This window comes from Ambystoma mexicanum, chromosome 2q (assembly GCF_040938575.1).
Source record: "Ambystoma mexicanum isolate Mex_15411 chromosome 2q, UKY_AmexF1_1, whole genome shotgun sequence".
Taxonomy (NCBI): domain Eukaryota; kingdom Metazoa; phylum Chordata; class Amphibia; order Caudata; family Ambystomatidae; genus Ambystoma; species Ambystoma mexicanum.
The window spans coordinates 279734329-279750236 of NC_090924.1; the positions used below are offsets into that span (position 1 = coordinate 279734329).

Genomic DNA, 15908 nt, shown 5'->3' on the forward strand with positions numbered 1-15908 from the left:
CGGAGGTACAGGTAACCCATCGCCTACCGCCAGGTTTTACCGTCAACCCAATGAACCCCAGTGAAAAAAGGTCAACACTGCTTTGCATCACGCTGCGTTCTCGTCCCCCATTCTGTAGGAAATCCCAAGAGTATGGAGGAAAACGGATGGGATGTAAGAGTAAAATGGCAATACCATCTCTTTCTGAGGGCCCTTATCTGGAAGGTCTGTATGTTCATAGTGAACTAGGGGCTTGGACGTCCCAACTCTCACCCCCTCTCCCTAAGGCCTAAGACCACTGCCACCTTCTCAATGGTGCTCCTATACAGAGCATTGGGATGCCCATATTGGGAAGCCTGCTGCGTCGCCAAATTAGGAGAAGTGTTGAGGCCACTGGCATTGTGCAGATGTGCTGCCAAATCCAAAATATCTGCCTTATCAGTCCAAATCTGGTAGAGGAGCCTGGGTGGGGCGGGGAGGGGGGTGAAATAATGGGTTAAAACCTGGTGTAACAGGGTTTAGTGTGCTACATGTATACTGATCTAAGTGAAACATCAAATATTTCACTGCACATCCCATAATATAGTTTTAATTTACCCTTTTTCTGCAAATGTATGCAAGGGGAGACCCCCCCTGCAGCTCCTCCCACGTCCCCCTACCTTAATTAAGACCCCCCAACCCAAACCCCCCGATCTATAATTTTACTGAAATGCGATTAGAAAAATCCCCCGTTTTGGGATTCGCAGTAATATGATTTGATGTTTTTAACCTATACCTGTTAATACAGAGGTGACGCCATGTTTGGATTCAAGGAAGTGGATCATCGGAGGTGAACAACTTTGACCCACTCTACACCACCTGGACAGAATGTCGGGACAGCTTGTAATGGAGGACAACGTATAAAGATGAGGAATCTGTAGAAAGATGCAATTCATTAGAATCATGTTTTGGTTCAAAGTCTAACGAAGTACACAGAGCTCAGAAAAGGACAACAGGTGGGATGGGGCACTGCTGCACATGCATGCAAGGGCAGGGTTAGAAATGGCTGAGAGCTATTTAGCTCCTGCTTCTTGCATAGGAAAGCCTGGCTATCTTGACACCAACAGCTACTAGGAGCACAGTTTAGCTCCCCAGGCCAACTGGTGTCCTACAAACATAGCTATGTAACACTTACTTTGTGTATTTGAGAAAGTTTATAAAGAAGCATTTGGTCACATCTAGAGCACATTAGATCACACATAAGGGACAAAATAGTTTACATTTGCATCCCATGGGATACTTAGATTTGTTGCACAGGAATGTACTCGCGCCCCTGACACTACAGAGTGAGATGCTCCCCACCGGGTGATGCCCAATAGGCCGGTTTTAGCACACAAAACCTCAATTTTGACCCCTGCAAGGGTATATATGCACTCTTTAAGTGTATACAGGTTTCTCCATGGCTGGTTAAGAAGGGAGTTCTGGAATTCATATGAAGCAAAATAATCCTGGTCTTTACGGATGCAAAATATTTACAGTTTAAGTAAATAAAGGCCCAAATGTCATTTGCTTTAAAATTAACTGCTAATACTGGAAGTCATTTTACAAAATATTTATTTTGAAAATCGCTGTACAAATAATTTGTATACATACTGTTTCAAAGACAGCGGTCATAAAAAAAATAGTAACATAAGACAATGATAAACATTTGATGAAAACATTTTCTGTACATTTGACGTTTCTGTAGACAATCTCTCTTTTTCAAGTCACAACTTTCACGACAACTAAAGTTTACATAGTTTTTATAATTATTAAAAAAGTTCACAGAATTATTATTATGACGTTTACTGGCTTCTTTTAACCAGTTACATTCTAAAACAAATGTTCAGTGACTTTTATTCTTTTCTTTTACCCTTTTTGAAATATATGTACAGGCAAGCACTGTAAAATAATCTATGAAAACTTGTTCATTTGAAAAACAAAATTGTGCTATTAAAAAAGCACCATTCTTCATAATGTGTTTCTGTTTTAAAAAAAGTAAAGTGCGGTTTTCTACATTCTATTGCACATTATGTACAAAAGACGTTCATGTATGTTTTCCCTAGAAAACATGAAAATGTTAGTTTTTCAAGTCATTGACTACCTTAAGAATCGTCTAAGGGAGAAAATGTATGCTTAAAGGATTGCAATGTGAAATAAAGGAACATGTGAATAAACATTTGTTAAAAAGTAGTTTTGTTTTAAAAAGTTACCTTGGTTTGAGATGGGTTATTTATCTGTTATTAAGAGCACGATATTAAAGTACTCTGCAGAATGAATAATTAATCTGTACATATACTATGACGTAACCTCCCAAATATATTTAAATGTCTTGCTTGAATAAATCTATACATTCTTTTGTACACAGTACCCAATTTGACATAACAGAAATACTGCATCAATTCTGTAAACATGATTAAAAACAGCAAATGACCTAAAGGACAGTTCATGAGTCAGCCATCATCTTATAGAAATGTGCCTGCTTTACACCTCAAACTGTACATATGTTCTGACATCACAGCAGCAGGTAAAAAAATAAATACAAAATGTATTTCCAGCTATAGCCAAGGGTGCCAGGCAGGGTCCATACGACATAAATTATCTAAACTATTTGCTGCTGCAACCAGAGTGTTGACTTTGCTCTCTCCTCCTTCAAACTGGGCAAGGTTATGAAGGCGAGTCATTATGGCAGTCACTGCTTTTTGAACCAATGACACAAGCTGCTGGCTGTCCATGTTCTCCGGCTGTCCGGCTGCTGAGAGCGGGGAGGAGGTATCCTCTTGCGTTTTTTTGTGCCAGGCAATTATTTCATCCCGTAGCACAGTTTTTAGGATGCCGTCCACCTGTGTAAAGAAAAATTTTAATTATGTTCAAACAACAGATAGAGTAACCAATAGGTTGCATTCCAAAGTCTCATTTGCCTGGTAGTCCAATCCTCAGGCACCGGGTGTTTTGAGTGCTGAAGAATTATCATTAATATATTTTGAATGACATTGTAGTTAATAGGACATTGCAAACAAAGACATTTAGAGATTTAAAGCATTAGTATATCACACAACCCATTTTAATAAATACAAAATAAGGTAATCAACTCCGATTTTAGAGAGGCACTTTTTATGGAAAGTTTGTACTGGTGATTGGGAACACTAGAACTGCGGGACTGCCGCGCTTCCTGGTTAGATTGGTTTGTGACCAGCCACATTTGTGCTAGACTCTACAAAATGCCGGGAGAGAAGTTCTCTCTAATAAAGCTTGCGAGATTTGACTTTGTCAATGTTAACAGGTGTTGAACTGGATTTGCTGACATGTCCAGGTTGTACAGGTTGTCTCGGTGAGTCGCATGCGACTGACTGAGACAACCCGTACAAGCAATATTCAGGCTCTATCTCCACCCTGAATTGTGGATTATCCACCCGATATTACTACAGGGGCCTCCCCCTTCCAGATCTTAAGACGCTTCTAAAAGTCTTACCGCACCTTTCATGCCTTGAAAATGACCTCCAAGGTCGAAACACGTGCCAGCAAATCCAATTAAACGCCTGTTAATATTGACAAATCCATATCTCGCAAGCTTTTTTAGAGAGAACTTCTCTCCCGACATTTTGTAGTGTCTAGCACAGAATACCTCAACTTTTTATGGAAGGAAAGGCTGCTTTAATAAAGCATGAACAGTCAATATTTGGAAACTTCAATGGTGTTTGCTTATGGATCATACACAGACATTTTACTATGACCGGGTTGTGTTTGAAGATCTGCCAACTAAACATACAATTAACTATGATTTACATCAACATTGGCTCTATAATAATACATTACTTTTTAATGTAAGTCACAAGGTAATATTTCAAACACAAACTTGCACTTCTTCTGGGATGTGAACTAGGAGATCTGTGGCCTTCTTTGTTCTCATTTAATGTTAACGCGCTGAATATGTAATCCCAAAAAATGTAAATTGTGAGTGACAGCTTCCACTACACTGCGCTTGTGTAAAAGAATTAAAGCTTAAGAAAAGGATATCAGCAACTACCAAAAGTGGGCAAAATCCTCCAGCCAGGGTTGTTGTATTCGGCACACTTAGTGAGCTAACTCAAAATTACAATATTCATAGTTGCGACAGGCCACCTGAATCAGATAAATTACAGATGCCAAGTAATGCGAACAACCTATCCGGTAACACCTTTGGTAGAATTGAGCAATGTTATCACGAATAATGGATTCCGACTTGGAATATTAGGGATGGAAGCTAGGCATAGGATGATGGAGGGTTCACTGGTTATAATGTTGCTACTTCTATTAAGATGCAGAGCTACTCTGGCATGCTATTAGAAGACTGTCATTGTTCCTGCGTCACTCAAACGCAATCATGCTACACTTGTCCTAAGGCATGAAGATTTACAAAAAACAAAAGGAAAAGAAAAAATACCATTACCCTAGACTTTCACTGTGTTTATTCAAAGATAAGGCGCAACAAAGAATGTGTGAGCATGGTCACAATTGTAGCATATAAGTTTAGACAATGGTAGTTGGTACAAAATGTCAAGCTATATTTCCACATTTGGAAAGCCCTTTGGAACAGCAATTGCGAAAGGCTCGATCCCTTGTCACAAAATCACTTAGCTCTTTACAGGGTCTAGAGTATATCGCCTCTTGAGGTGAAAGCTTATTGCTCTGATTGTTATACAAGTTTATAACAACCTCAGAAAGAAACATCTAAATAGGTTTTGGAACCTTTTTTCCACACATGATATTGTGGGGAGCTTGCGACTATGAAACATTTGCAGTGATCATTCTGATGTCCAAACTTCAACACAGCTCCTTAATTATGTTAACTAATTAGCCATTATTGGGCACTTCCAAAGTGATGACAGACCCAATATCTAAATTTGGACCGATTGTTTTGATGTGGTTTATGTTTATTATTTAATTATTCATTTCCTTTTTAGTATAGCTTTTGCCAAGCACTTTTTTTATGGGTTTAGCACATGTTGTAGAAAATAAAAACTACCTATGCAGCAAGGAAGGAACAAACACAATAAAGAAACCTCCCAGCATTGCAACAGTATCTCATATTAAGTTGTCCTATACATTCCAAATGGACAAAGGCTGCCAAGTATTGTAGTAGGCTCTATCACTCCGACACTTTCTTCCTTTTAAATTCCATCTCCCCTCATTATTCTTCTAACTTTGCCTGCCAAACTGCTACCAATGAGATTTCAGAAGCAATTCATAATGTCATTATTTGTAGCCTAGCAATAAGAATTAAATAAAGCAATAGCCGTGTCCCCGCACCTGGACTTCTAGTCCCAGGATGGGTGTATATGCTTTGTGAGGAATTTTAACTTCATTTGGTAAGCCTAACAAATAGCTAGCTGTCCCTGCACAGGCTAACTTTCTCTGTGTGTGAGGGTGTACTATCCCTAGTCGGCAGTGGTGAGCTGATTATCTAGGTGAAACACAGGGAAAGGGTGTCCCTATTTAAACTACTTCTAAAAATCAAGACTCAGAAAGTCCTAGAAAACTGTAGACCACCTCCACAGGTTCCTATTCAATTCATATTACAATTTACAGAAATTGCTCTCACTAAAAACATTTGTATACAACGAACATTTTTACCAACAAACATTGGGCACAGGCATCGGGCACAGCGATGGGAGCAACATTTGCCCCCCCACCCCCCGCCTTGCCAATTTATATGCAAGTGCTTTTGAGGAAGATAAAATATACAACAATCCATTCCTAAAACATCTGAACACATGACGGAGGTATATTAATGATATCTTTATAATCTTCACAGGTAATGAGTATCAATTGACTTCTTTCTTTCAATGGCTAAACACAAGTAACGCATACCTAGACTTTAAAATGACAAAAAGAAAAATAGCAATCCAATTTCTACACCTCTGGATATAAGTAGAGAATGGCCATTTAAAACCATGGTCAATCACAAACCCACAGACTGTAATTCTCGACTCAAATTTGACAGTTACCATCCCTTGAGCCTGAGGCAGAATCTACCTTTTGGCAAGTTCCTTCGCTAAAGAAGAAACTGCTCAAGTAGACTCGAATATAAACAGCAAGCAGTTCAACTGAGTACCAAATTAAGGGCAGGTGGCTATCAAAAAAAGAAAGTCCGCCAGGCACGCAAAAGGGCAGGCAATATACTGTGAGAGGTCACATTACCTACAACACCAGCGACCAAGGACATCCAAACAAGAAATCACAACCATCCTGCACAACTCCCCATAAGTGAACCAACTTAATAAAGAAATCAATTGACTATGGCCGATGCTGAATGTGGGAGATTTAAACTTACAATGGCCTAGATTTACGATTAAAAGACGCAAAAACCTACGGGACCACCTTGTACATAGTTACCAACAAAAACCAGCACAAAATGCAGCACAGACTACCCTATGGTCTACCAAATGAGCGACAGGACACACACCCTGTGGTGCCTGCTCTGTATGCCAGAAAACATCTAGAAGTACATCTATAGACATAGGCTGGACTAGCCTGTGGTTGCAAAAAAGCCTCACCAACTGTAAGTCACAACATATGGTATATCTGATCACACGTCCTTGCAAGCTCCGATAAGTGGTATGACAGCCCGAAAGATTAGGCAGAAAATTGCAGTGCACAAATCATGCAAATGCTCAAAAAACATTCTGAAAAAGATTTCAAATGGACCATCATTGAACAGGTCAAACTACCACCTAGAGGTGGGGGTATTGGCCGCCTGTTGTTGCTAACAGAACAAAAGTGGATTTTCAGACTTAAAACGGATAAGAATGGCCTTAACAAAAGCATTTCTTGGCAACACCTTGCCACTGCATGATCTACTGGTCCAGAGGCTAGCCGTGACAAATCACAGCACGGTACCATTAACAGTACAAAACAGACAGGGTTCCACTAACACTGGACATATTCCAGTAGAAGGCATAAGATATTATAAGTTCTGCTGGCTGATAGAGTGGAACTACAAGAAGGCATTTCTTGAACTAACACAGAACACAACTTTACACTTTCAACGTGTCACGCGCTCGGCAGCACTCGTGCATTGTACGAGTCACACTACTCAAGGCAAAGATACAGGCCAGATTACATTTAACATTAATGTAGTCTGAAAATGCAGGATCGGTATGAGATGTCAAGTGCCTGTGTACGAACCCGCGAAGCAGCACGAAGAAAAAAATCAATGAAGTGCATATTACCAAGACTAAGGGGTAATGTAGCATTTATAAGTAGATACCCAGTTAGAGCTGTTAAAATGAGAGATGTGGGGAAAAAAAGACCAAAAAACAAAGTGGAGCTTGGCGCTGGATGCCAACACAGATCGAACCAGACAATACATTCCAAGATGGCAGTTTCATTCGAAGCGGCTTCAAAACCAATAAGCAAGGAACAAGTTACTTACCTGTAACTGTTGTTCTCCAGCATGGGTCTGGCATGGATTCACATGCTCATGAATATTCCCCGTCGTCAGGCTGGGAATCCTCGGTAAAGAAAAAACCAGTATCAGTTTCGTTTCTGATCTGTCTTTCGTAGTAATAACCAATCACTGGTCTCTGCGTCATACTGACCACAGCCAATGACTGCCCTCTACCTAAGCACCGCCTCTGGCAGCCATCTTCAGATTTGGAAGCACGTGAAGTGGCAGTATGACCAAGTGAAGAGCCGCAGAGGGGTAGGCGGGAGGGTTCGCATGTGAATCCATGCCAGACCCATGCTGGAGAACAACAGTTACAGGTAAGTAACTTGTTCCTTCTCCAGCATGGGGTCTGGCATGGATTCACATGCTCATGAATAAAGAATACATAGCAGTACACACATGCACAACCACGGGAGGTGGCAAAGGCTCAACATTAAGCATCACATCAACTCAACATTAAGCATCTTACCTCCTCACCAGGCTCACCTCAGGCGAACAGGTTGCGCAGCACTGCTTGGCCGACCCTGGACTCCTCCCTGGAATCCCGGTCGACGCAGTAGAATTTTGTGAAGGTGTGCGTCGACCTCCACGTAGCAGCCCTGCATATGTCCAGCAGGGGCACACCAGATAGGAACGCCGTGGTAGCTGCGATCGCTCTGGTGGAATGGGCTCTCGGACGGCCAGGCAGCGGTCGGTTTGCCAACCGGTGACAGCACATGATACAGCCGGAGAGCCATCTGGAGATGGAAGCCTTCGAGAGAGCCTTCCCCTGATTGACAGGTCCAAAGTTCACAAAGAGTTGTGACGTCTTCCGAAAACCCTTCGTGCGGTCCACGTAGAACTTCAGCGCTCTAGCTACATCCAGCGAGTGCAAAGTCCTCTCAGCCGGCGACGAAGGCGACGGGAAGAACACAGGTAACACCAAGGGTTCGTTGAGATGGAAGTCCGACGGTACCTTGGGCATGAAGGAGGGGTGCGTCCTGAGCACTACCCTCGTGTCGTGGAACGTCAAGTACGGGGCCTTGCAGGAAAGGGCCTGGATCTCTCCCACTCGTCGTGCGGAGGTGATGGCCACAAGAAAAGCTGTTTTCCACGATAGAAACTTCAACGGGGCCGAGTGCAGAGGCTCGAACGGAGGTCCCATGAGCTTGGTCAGCACCACGTTGAGCTCCCACGCCGGGGCCGGAGCCTTCACCGGCGGGAACGATCTGAACAGTCCCTTCATGAACTCTTTCACCAGACGATGAGACCACAAGGACGTCCGGCCCGTGGTTCTGGTGTATCGGGAGATCGCAGCAAGATGAATCTTGATGGACGCATGTGCCAGACCAGCTTTGGCCAGCGTCAGCAGGTACGGCAGTACTTGGGGAGCCGTAATCCGTAGAGGGTTAATCTTCTGTGCGTGGCACCAGACAGAGAACCTCTTCCATTTGTGTCCGTAGCATTTAAGAGTCGAGGACGCCCTGGCCTTTGCAAGAACCTCTCTGCAATCGGCCGGTATGTCGTATCCTCCAAACTCTAGTGCTGCAGGAGCCAGGCCTGCAAGTTCAGCGACTTCGGGTCGTGGTGGAGGATGGCGCCTCCTTCCCTGGAGAGTAGATCCGCGTCCGCCGGCAGCTTGATCGGCGGGGACGCTGACAAGTCCAGAAGGTCCGGGAACCATATCTGCCTCGGCCACGCAGGTGCGACGAGGATCATCCTGCACCGTGACCTCTTGAGCTGGTTGACGAGCCGGATTAGCAGAGGCAAGGGAGGGAACGCGTAGAGGAACAGGCCCTCCCAGGGGAACGAGAAAGCATCGCCCATGCTCCTCGTCTGGGGAAACCTGCTGGCGAACCTCCGGCACTTGGTGTTCGTCGCCGTCGCGAACAGGTCGATCTGGGGTGTGCCCCACCGTCGGAAGAGGCGATCCACCAGATCCTGCCGTAGTTCCCACTCGTGGCACGAGCGCAGCTCCCTGCTGAGTGAGTCAGCGATGGTGTTTTTTATCCCTGCCAGATGAAACGGCACCAGAAAAATCCCTTGGGCGACGGCCCAATGCCACAGGTCCTGCGCCTCCTTGGACAGCGCTGGGGACCTGGTTCCGCCCTGTTTCCTGATGTAAAACATGGTGGTGGTGTTGTCGGTGAAGATCCTCACCACCTTGCCCTTGAGGGACGGAAGGAAGGACCTGAGGGCCCAAAACACTGCACGGAGCTCCAGGACGTTGATATGTAGGGACTTCTCCGTCGGGAGCCAGAGTCCCCTTGCGTGCAGATTTTCGGTGTGCGCTCCCCACCCTTCCAGGGAGGCATCCGTGGTCACAGTCTCCTGGTGGGCTGGGGTCTGGAAGTCCATGCCCGCCGTCAGATGCGCGCGGGTGCCCCACCACCGTATCGCTCGTCGGAAACTCTCGTCGAGCTTGATCCTTTCCTCGAAGCTGCCCGTCGTCTGGATCCAGCGCGCATCCAGGAATTCTTGCAACGGGCGCATCCGGAGCCTGCACATGGGAATGAGGTAGATGCAGGAAGACATCATCCCGAGGAGGGACTTGATGGACCTCACTTTGGCCGCGTCGGCCACCAACATCCGTTGCACCTTGCCCAAGATGGTCCTGGTCCTCTCCTCCGACGGGGAGGCCAGAAGGGACACTGTGTCGAGCCTCGCTCCCAGAAACAGTGCGACTTGCGCGGGCACCAGGTGGGATTTGGCGTAGTTCACGGAGAATCCCAGGTCCGTGAGGAGTTGGACGGTCCTTGCCGTGTGGACCACGGCGAGCTCCCTCGTCTTGGCGCGGATGAGCCAGTCGTCCAGGTAGGGGTAGACGTGGATCCCCTCGCGGCGCAGCTGCGCCGCCACCGGTGCAAGGCACTTGGTGAATACCCTGGGTGCCGACCGTAGTCCGAAGGGAAGGGCTTTGAACTGGTAATGACGCCCTTGGACCACGAATCTGAGGAATTTGCGGTGCCCCTTTAGGAAGGGAATGTGGAAGTAGGCATCCTCCAAATCCAATGACGATAGGAAGTCTCCTTCCTCCAGCTGACCCAGGACGTGCTGGAGGGTGACCATCCGGAACTTCTGCGCCTTGATGAACTTGTTCAGACGTCGCAGGTCCAGGATGGGGCGCCATCCTCCCGTCTTCTTCTTCACGAGGAAGTATCTCGAGTAGACTCCGGAGCCCCGAAGCCTCTTTGGGACGAGTTCGATGGCGCCCTTTCTGAGCATCGCCTTTACCTCCAGGAGAAGTTGAGGGACGTGAAGTTCTTTCCTGGCCACGGGGGGGACGCGCGGGCACCTTCTTTGAAACTCGAGCGCGTGGCCCCGGGCCAGGGCGTCCAGCACCCAACGGTCGGTGGAGATGGACTCCCACACGCTGACGAAGCCCGCCAGCCGGCCTCCCACCGGGGTGCTTCGGTGGGGGCCCGACCCCAAGGCCGGTTCAATCCTGCTTGGACGCGGCCTTGCCGCCTTGACCTCCTTGGCGACGACGGCGGGGTCCGCTAGACTTGCCTCGTCCTCTGTAGGCCTCTTGCGACGACGAGCGGGCCGCTTGACGGTAGGAAGCGAAACCGCCGCCGGAACCTTTGGAGGCGCCCTTGCCTCCGCCGCTCCGAAAGGGCGTCCGTCGTTGCAGGACTCCAAGGGCCCGGGCCGTCTCAGTATCCGCCTTGATGGCCTGAAGGGAATCGTCCACTGTCTTACCAAACAGGTTGTTCCCGTCGAAGGGCATGTCCAGGACTCTGGTCTGGACGTCCTGCCGGAAGTCCGTAGCTTTGAGCCATCCACGACGTCGAAGGCAAACACCGTTGCCCAGCTGGCGGAATCCAGTGTCGGCGATGTCCGTCGCCACGGTGATGGCGTGGTCCGAGGCCACCTCACCTTCCTGCAGGATCTCAAGGGCCTCCGCCCTCTTGTCGTCCGGCAGAAAATCCAGCAGGGGAGCCATCTTGTACCAGAGCTCCCTGTCGTAGCGGGCCACGATAGCCAAGGCGTTGGCCGCTTTAATCGTCGTCGCTGCCGACGAGATGACTCTACGCCCCATAGTATCCAATTTCTTTCCCTCGCCGTCCGGCGGGGAAGTCGATGTGGAGGCCGCACCCCCCCCCGCTTTCTTCCTGGCTGCCGCGGAGACGACGGAGTCCGGGGTAGGCTGCGCCCGGAGGCATAGGGGGGCCGTGTCCGGGACCCGGTACTTTTTCTCGTACCGGTCTCTTCTAGCTGGCGTCGTGGAAGGGTTCTTGAGGAGGGAAAGGCCCTCATCCCAAATGTCGTCCAACAGAGGCACTGCGAAGACCGTCTTCCTCTTGGCCTCGCGCCGCTGATAAAGGAAGCCTTCCTTTTTCTTCTCCTCAGGGCAGAGTTGGAAAAGCTCGGAAGCCCTGGAGATCATGGAGTGGAAAGATCCGATCTCGTCGGGCGGAGAGGCCCTGGTGGGAGGCGACGACGGAAAATCCTCGTCGTATGCCTCGTCGTCCGTACCCGTCGCTGCCGTGTCAGTCCCCGTATCATCCCCTCGGGTGGACGGGGAGGAGGGCTGGAAGGGGCGCGACGGTTGAAAAGGAGGTGGTGGATGGATCCTTCTTTTCTTGGTAGGGGGAACACCAGAAGGTCCCGGTTCTGGATCCCCCGACGGGAGAGGTTCCTCCGTCGGTAACGGTAGCCTCGTCCTTATCTCGGAGCATAAGGACTGTATGGCCAACAAAATGGCCGCCGAGTTGTCTTGCGGCGCTGGCAGAGGGGAAACCGACGGGCGAGCAGGGGCCCCGTCGGTATCCTCGACGATGTCGTCGTCGTCACCTGCGTCGGGGTCCATTCCGACGGGCTGGCCTTCTTCCACGCCTAGGCCGTGGCTTAAGACCTCGATCAGTTCCTCTTCTGAGGTTGAGGCCGACTCTACGACGACGCCCTGCCCCCCCTTCTTCTTCCCCACGGAGGGTTTCACGGGGGTCCTATCGATGGGCACAAAGGAAGACTCCCTCCGAGGAGGCAGGGAGATTCTGGGCCCTGAGGTCGCCACCACTGGTGCAGCCACCACAGGCTGAGCCAGGGCCGCCGCGACCGTTTCGATAGAGGGCTTGGCCGGATGGATCAAGGCCTTCACCACCTTAGGTGCGCTCACCGCCTTATCCTTGAGGGAGGGGGCACTGCCACGCTCCTCCTCTGCCTTAGAGCTCGACCGGGGCCTCTCCAGGAGCTTCGCCGGGTGCTCGGCCTTCCTCTTACCCGACCCAGAGCGTTGGCTCGTGGTTGATGGTGCCGGGGAGGGTGCGCCCTGCCTGGCGCCCGCAGAGCCCGACCGTTCGGCGCTCCCGGTGCCAGCGGACTCGCGGTGCTTGGCCTTATGTTGGGCCCCCGTCGCCGGGGCGCCCTCAAAGGTCTTAGAAGACCGCTCGGATTTCTTCTCGCCAGACGGGCTCTTACCCTCCAGCCAGTTGGCGAGACGTTGATGGCGGTCCTTCATGGTCCGTTCCGACATGTTGCCGCAAAACGCACAGTCCTTCTCCACGTGCGTCTTGTCCTCATGAAGGCAGTAAAGGCAGAAAGAGTGTTCGTCCTCCTTGAAGACGTTCTGCAGCTGGCATCCAGGGCAGACCCTGAACAGCTTTCCGGGCGTCGAGCTTCCCTTCTCCTGGGCCATCTCCGAGACAGGGCCTGAGAAGCTTCTGGAGTCCTCCGAAGTGTAGCTCGACGAAATCTTCACCCTTGAGGGGCACAGATGAATCCGACACGGGTCCCCGTTGATCGGATGTAGGATCGGTGGAGCTTGAGGCTCTTTTGACCGAAAGAATCGAAGTTTTTTGTAAAAAGCGCGAAAAAATAGCACTAACGCTCGAGAGCAATAGCACGAGGATCCCAACACATGAACGTGCGGTAAAAATCTGAAGATGGCTGCCAGAGGCGGTGCTTAGGTAGAGGGCAGTCATTGGCTGTGGTCAGTATGACGCAGAGACCAGTGATTGGTTATTACTACGAAAGACAGATCAGAAACGAAACTGATACTGGTTTTTTCTTTACCGAGGATTCCCAGCCTGACGACGGGGAATATTCATGAGCATGTGAATCCATGCCAGACCCCATGCTGGAGAAGCACTGTTTCCATGGTTACTTAATGTTGTTCATGGCATCAGCCCGCCTCACAGCAGACGAGCCGATTGCATTGAACTATCTGGATGAACACGGAGCAAAGGAAGAAAAATACACAAAGGGAGCATGTACAGCATGTACGAGAATAGCCCGAAGTCTCACGAGCAGCATAGCAATATGCATCTCAGACACATAGCACCCGTATTTGGAAAAGGGTCACCTGTAAATGTACAAGTGTGTCTCTATTCAGCAGATTTGCTTAGAGATTACTAGCAAAGAAGCAATTTGAGGCACTCAACCAAGAGCACATGGCCTCACATTAAATGAACAGACCTCTGTTAAGAAACAGAACAATTAGAGAATAAACAGCACCAAAGCCTGAGGAATATTGGTAAGATATAAAAAGAGAAAAAGAAAAAAAAGACAAAGATGCTGTGCGTGCCTCACAAGAATGATTTTTTGAAAAGTGTTTGCTTAAAGATGCAATCCCAAAAAGATAGTCCAAACACCAGTAAATGGTGATATAGGACGCTGTCACCCATGACTTCTTCCTGTTTCACCATTTTGATATTGCACTAACTAACGCGCAAAGAAGTATTTGTACATCAGCCTCTAAATACTGTTTAGACAAAGATAGTGCTCCATTAGTAGTAATGGAGCACTATCTGTGTCTCTATTTTTACTGTGTCCCTTACAGATTGTGCTACACTCAGAATATGAAGTAATCCACGTGATGGTACAGCAAGATGGCAGACAGAGTTGACAATAAAGGAGGTTCATAATTTGTATCTGAACCTACCGTCCTGATGAAAGTGGTAAAATCACAAAATCCCACTGAAACCGGTTGACTATATTAATGTATACGCAAAGGTTACAAAGTTTACAAAACATGCACCAGGCTAAATAACGGAGAAAATAGAATCACAAGTGAAGGCTTTTTCCCACTTGCATCTCTCTTCTTTTGCCAACGATTTATCGCGTTTCCTTTTATTTATTTCCTTTCCATGCAAATTCTATTTGCATTTTGTGTTTTTAACAGTGACTGATACAACGGTGATGAATAAAGAAGGTTAACAGACCCGTTAAGAATCAATACAATTTCTAGAAGTAGTTTAGATCGGGACAACCCCTCCCTGTCTTTCACCTAGATAAGCGAGAGGTGAATGTGCCCAGCCCTACAGGCCCCTTAGTTGTTTTTTATGCTTTGCAAGGTTGACTAATCCTGAAAATTGAATATGGGATATCCAAGATACTATCCCAGGCATCTACCCGGACATATCACATGTAAGGTTCACTCCCTTTTACCCATATCTAGGACAGCCTGCCAATTCCTCTGCCTCTTTTCCTCATGAATTGGATTATCTCGCCAAAGAGAAGTATAACTAATGTAGGAGGTAACCATGATGTTTCCTTGAGACTGCTAGCTTTGCTATGCTGCACAAAAGACCCACTGACTTGTATTACAGCTCTTCCCCTCACTGGGACCATACATTCTTTTACATTTTTGCAACATGTCTTCCTCATTTGAGATCTGTGCATCTATTAACGAAGCATAGTGTGAGGATCCCTGATCAACTCCTATCACTTCACAGTACAATTTCTGGATACTCGTCACAAATATGTTTCATTATATTTGTATCACTGTGCACTACTTTGATACTATACAGCAGGCCTTCATAACTTCTGATAAAAACGTATTTTCATATGCATATATTTGGGTCAATTAAATCATATTTGTGTTTCTATACAATAGACAAATGTTACTGTACACAATTGTTATTGTGGGTTACTGTATTAACAATTACAGTGAATATATCTGTGCTACAGTTGGTTGTGTTGTTGAACAAACATTTACAGTTCACAAAATTATACTTTTCTATGCACTCATGCCACTGTATAAACAAGGCAACAAAACAAAGGCTATAGATAGCCAATCCATAGAAAACTGCCTAGCTCTTAATTGATCAATGAAAAAATAACGTTACTACACATAAGAGAACATTGAGAAGTTAAATAATTTTCCAGGGAATTTGTCCCCTCTCCCATATGGGAAGCCTCCTACTTTGGGGCTAGGGAGGTAGCCAGCTAAACTCAACACCCCCCAGAGGACAGGGGAAGCGGGATCCAACTGGGGATGACCCCTCTCTTAGAGGACAGGCAATCCCTAAACAGGGATATGTGTTACCCTCCAATGTCTCAGGAAACTAACGTATAATAACTTGCAACTTCCTACTGGCTGGTATGTTTCTGACCCTTCTAGGGAATCATCCACACCTCAGAAGAGAGAACAAAGAATAGACCCACCGCCTGGTTGTGTAGAAGATAAAGAGCCAATCGGCATATGTTTCCATTTTGTCTTTTGACATGTTGCCTGTTTGGGAAACTTTTTAACATTGTTTCCAGCATCTTCCAATGCATT

At 47.3% G+C, this 15908-nt stretch overlaps 1 protein-coding gene across 8 annotated transcripts in view; it reads right to left on the reverse strand.

The window, feature by feature from the left end:
- Positions 1-1555: 1555 nt before the first annotated feature.
- TRRAP (transformation/transcription domain associated protein) overlaps positions 1556-15908 on the reverse strand; it is a 2065012-nt gene continuing 2050659 nt past the window's right edge. For all 8 annotated transcript variants that reach the window (XM_069647248.1, XM_069647247.1, XM_069647244.1 and 5 more), the window contains one exon: positions 1556-2840. In XM_069647248.1, coding sequence (XP_069503349.1) covers positions 2556-2840 — 285 coding nt within the window. In that variant the 3' untranslated portion in view covers positions 1556-2555. The remainder of the gene's footprint in view (positions 2841-15908) is intronic.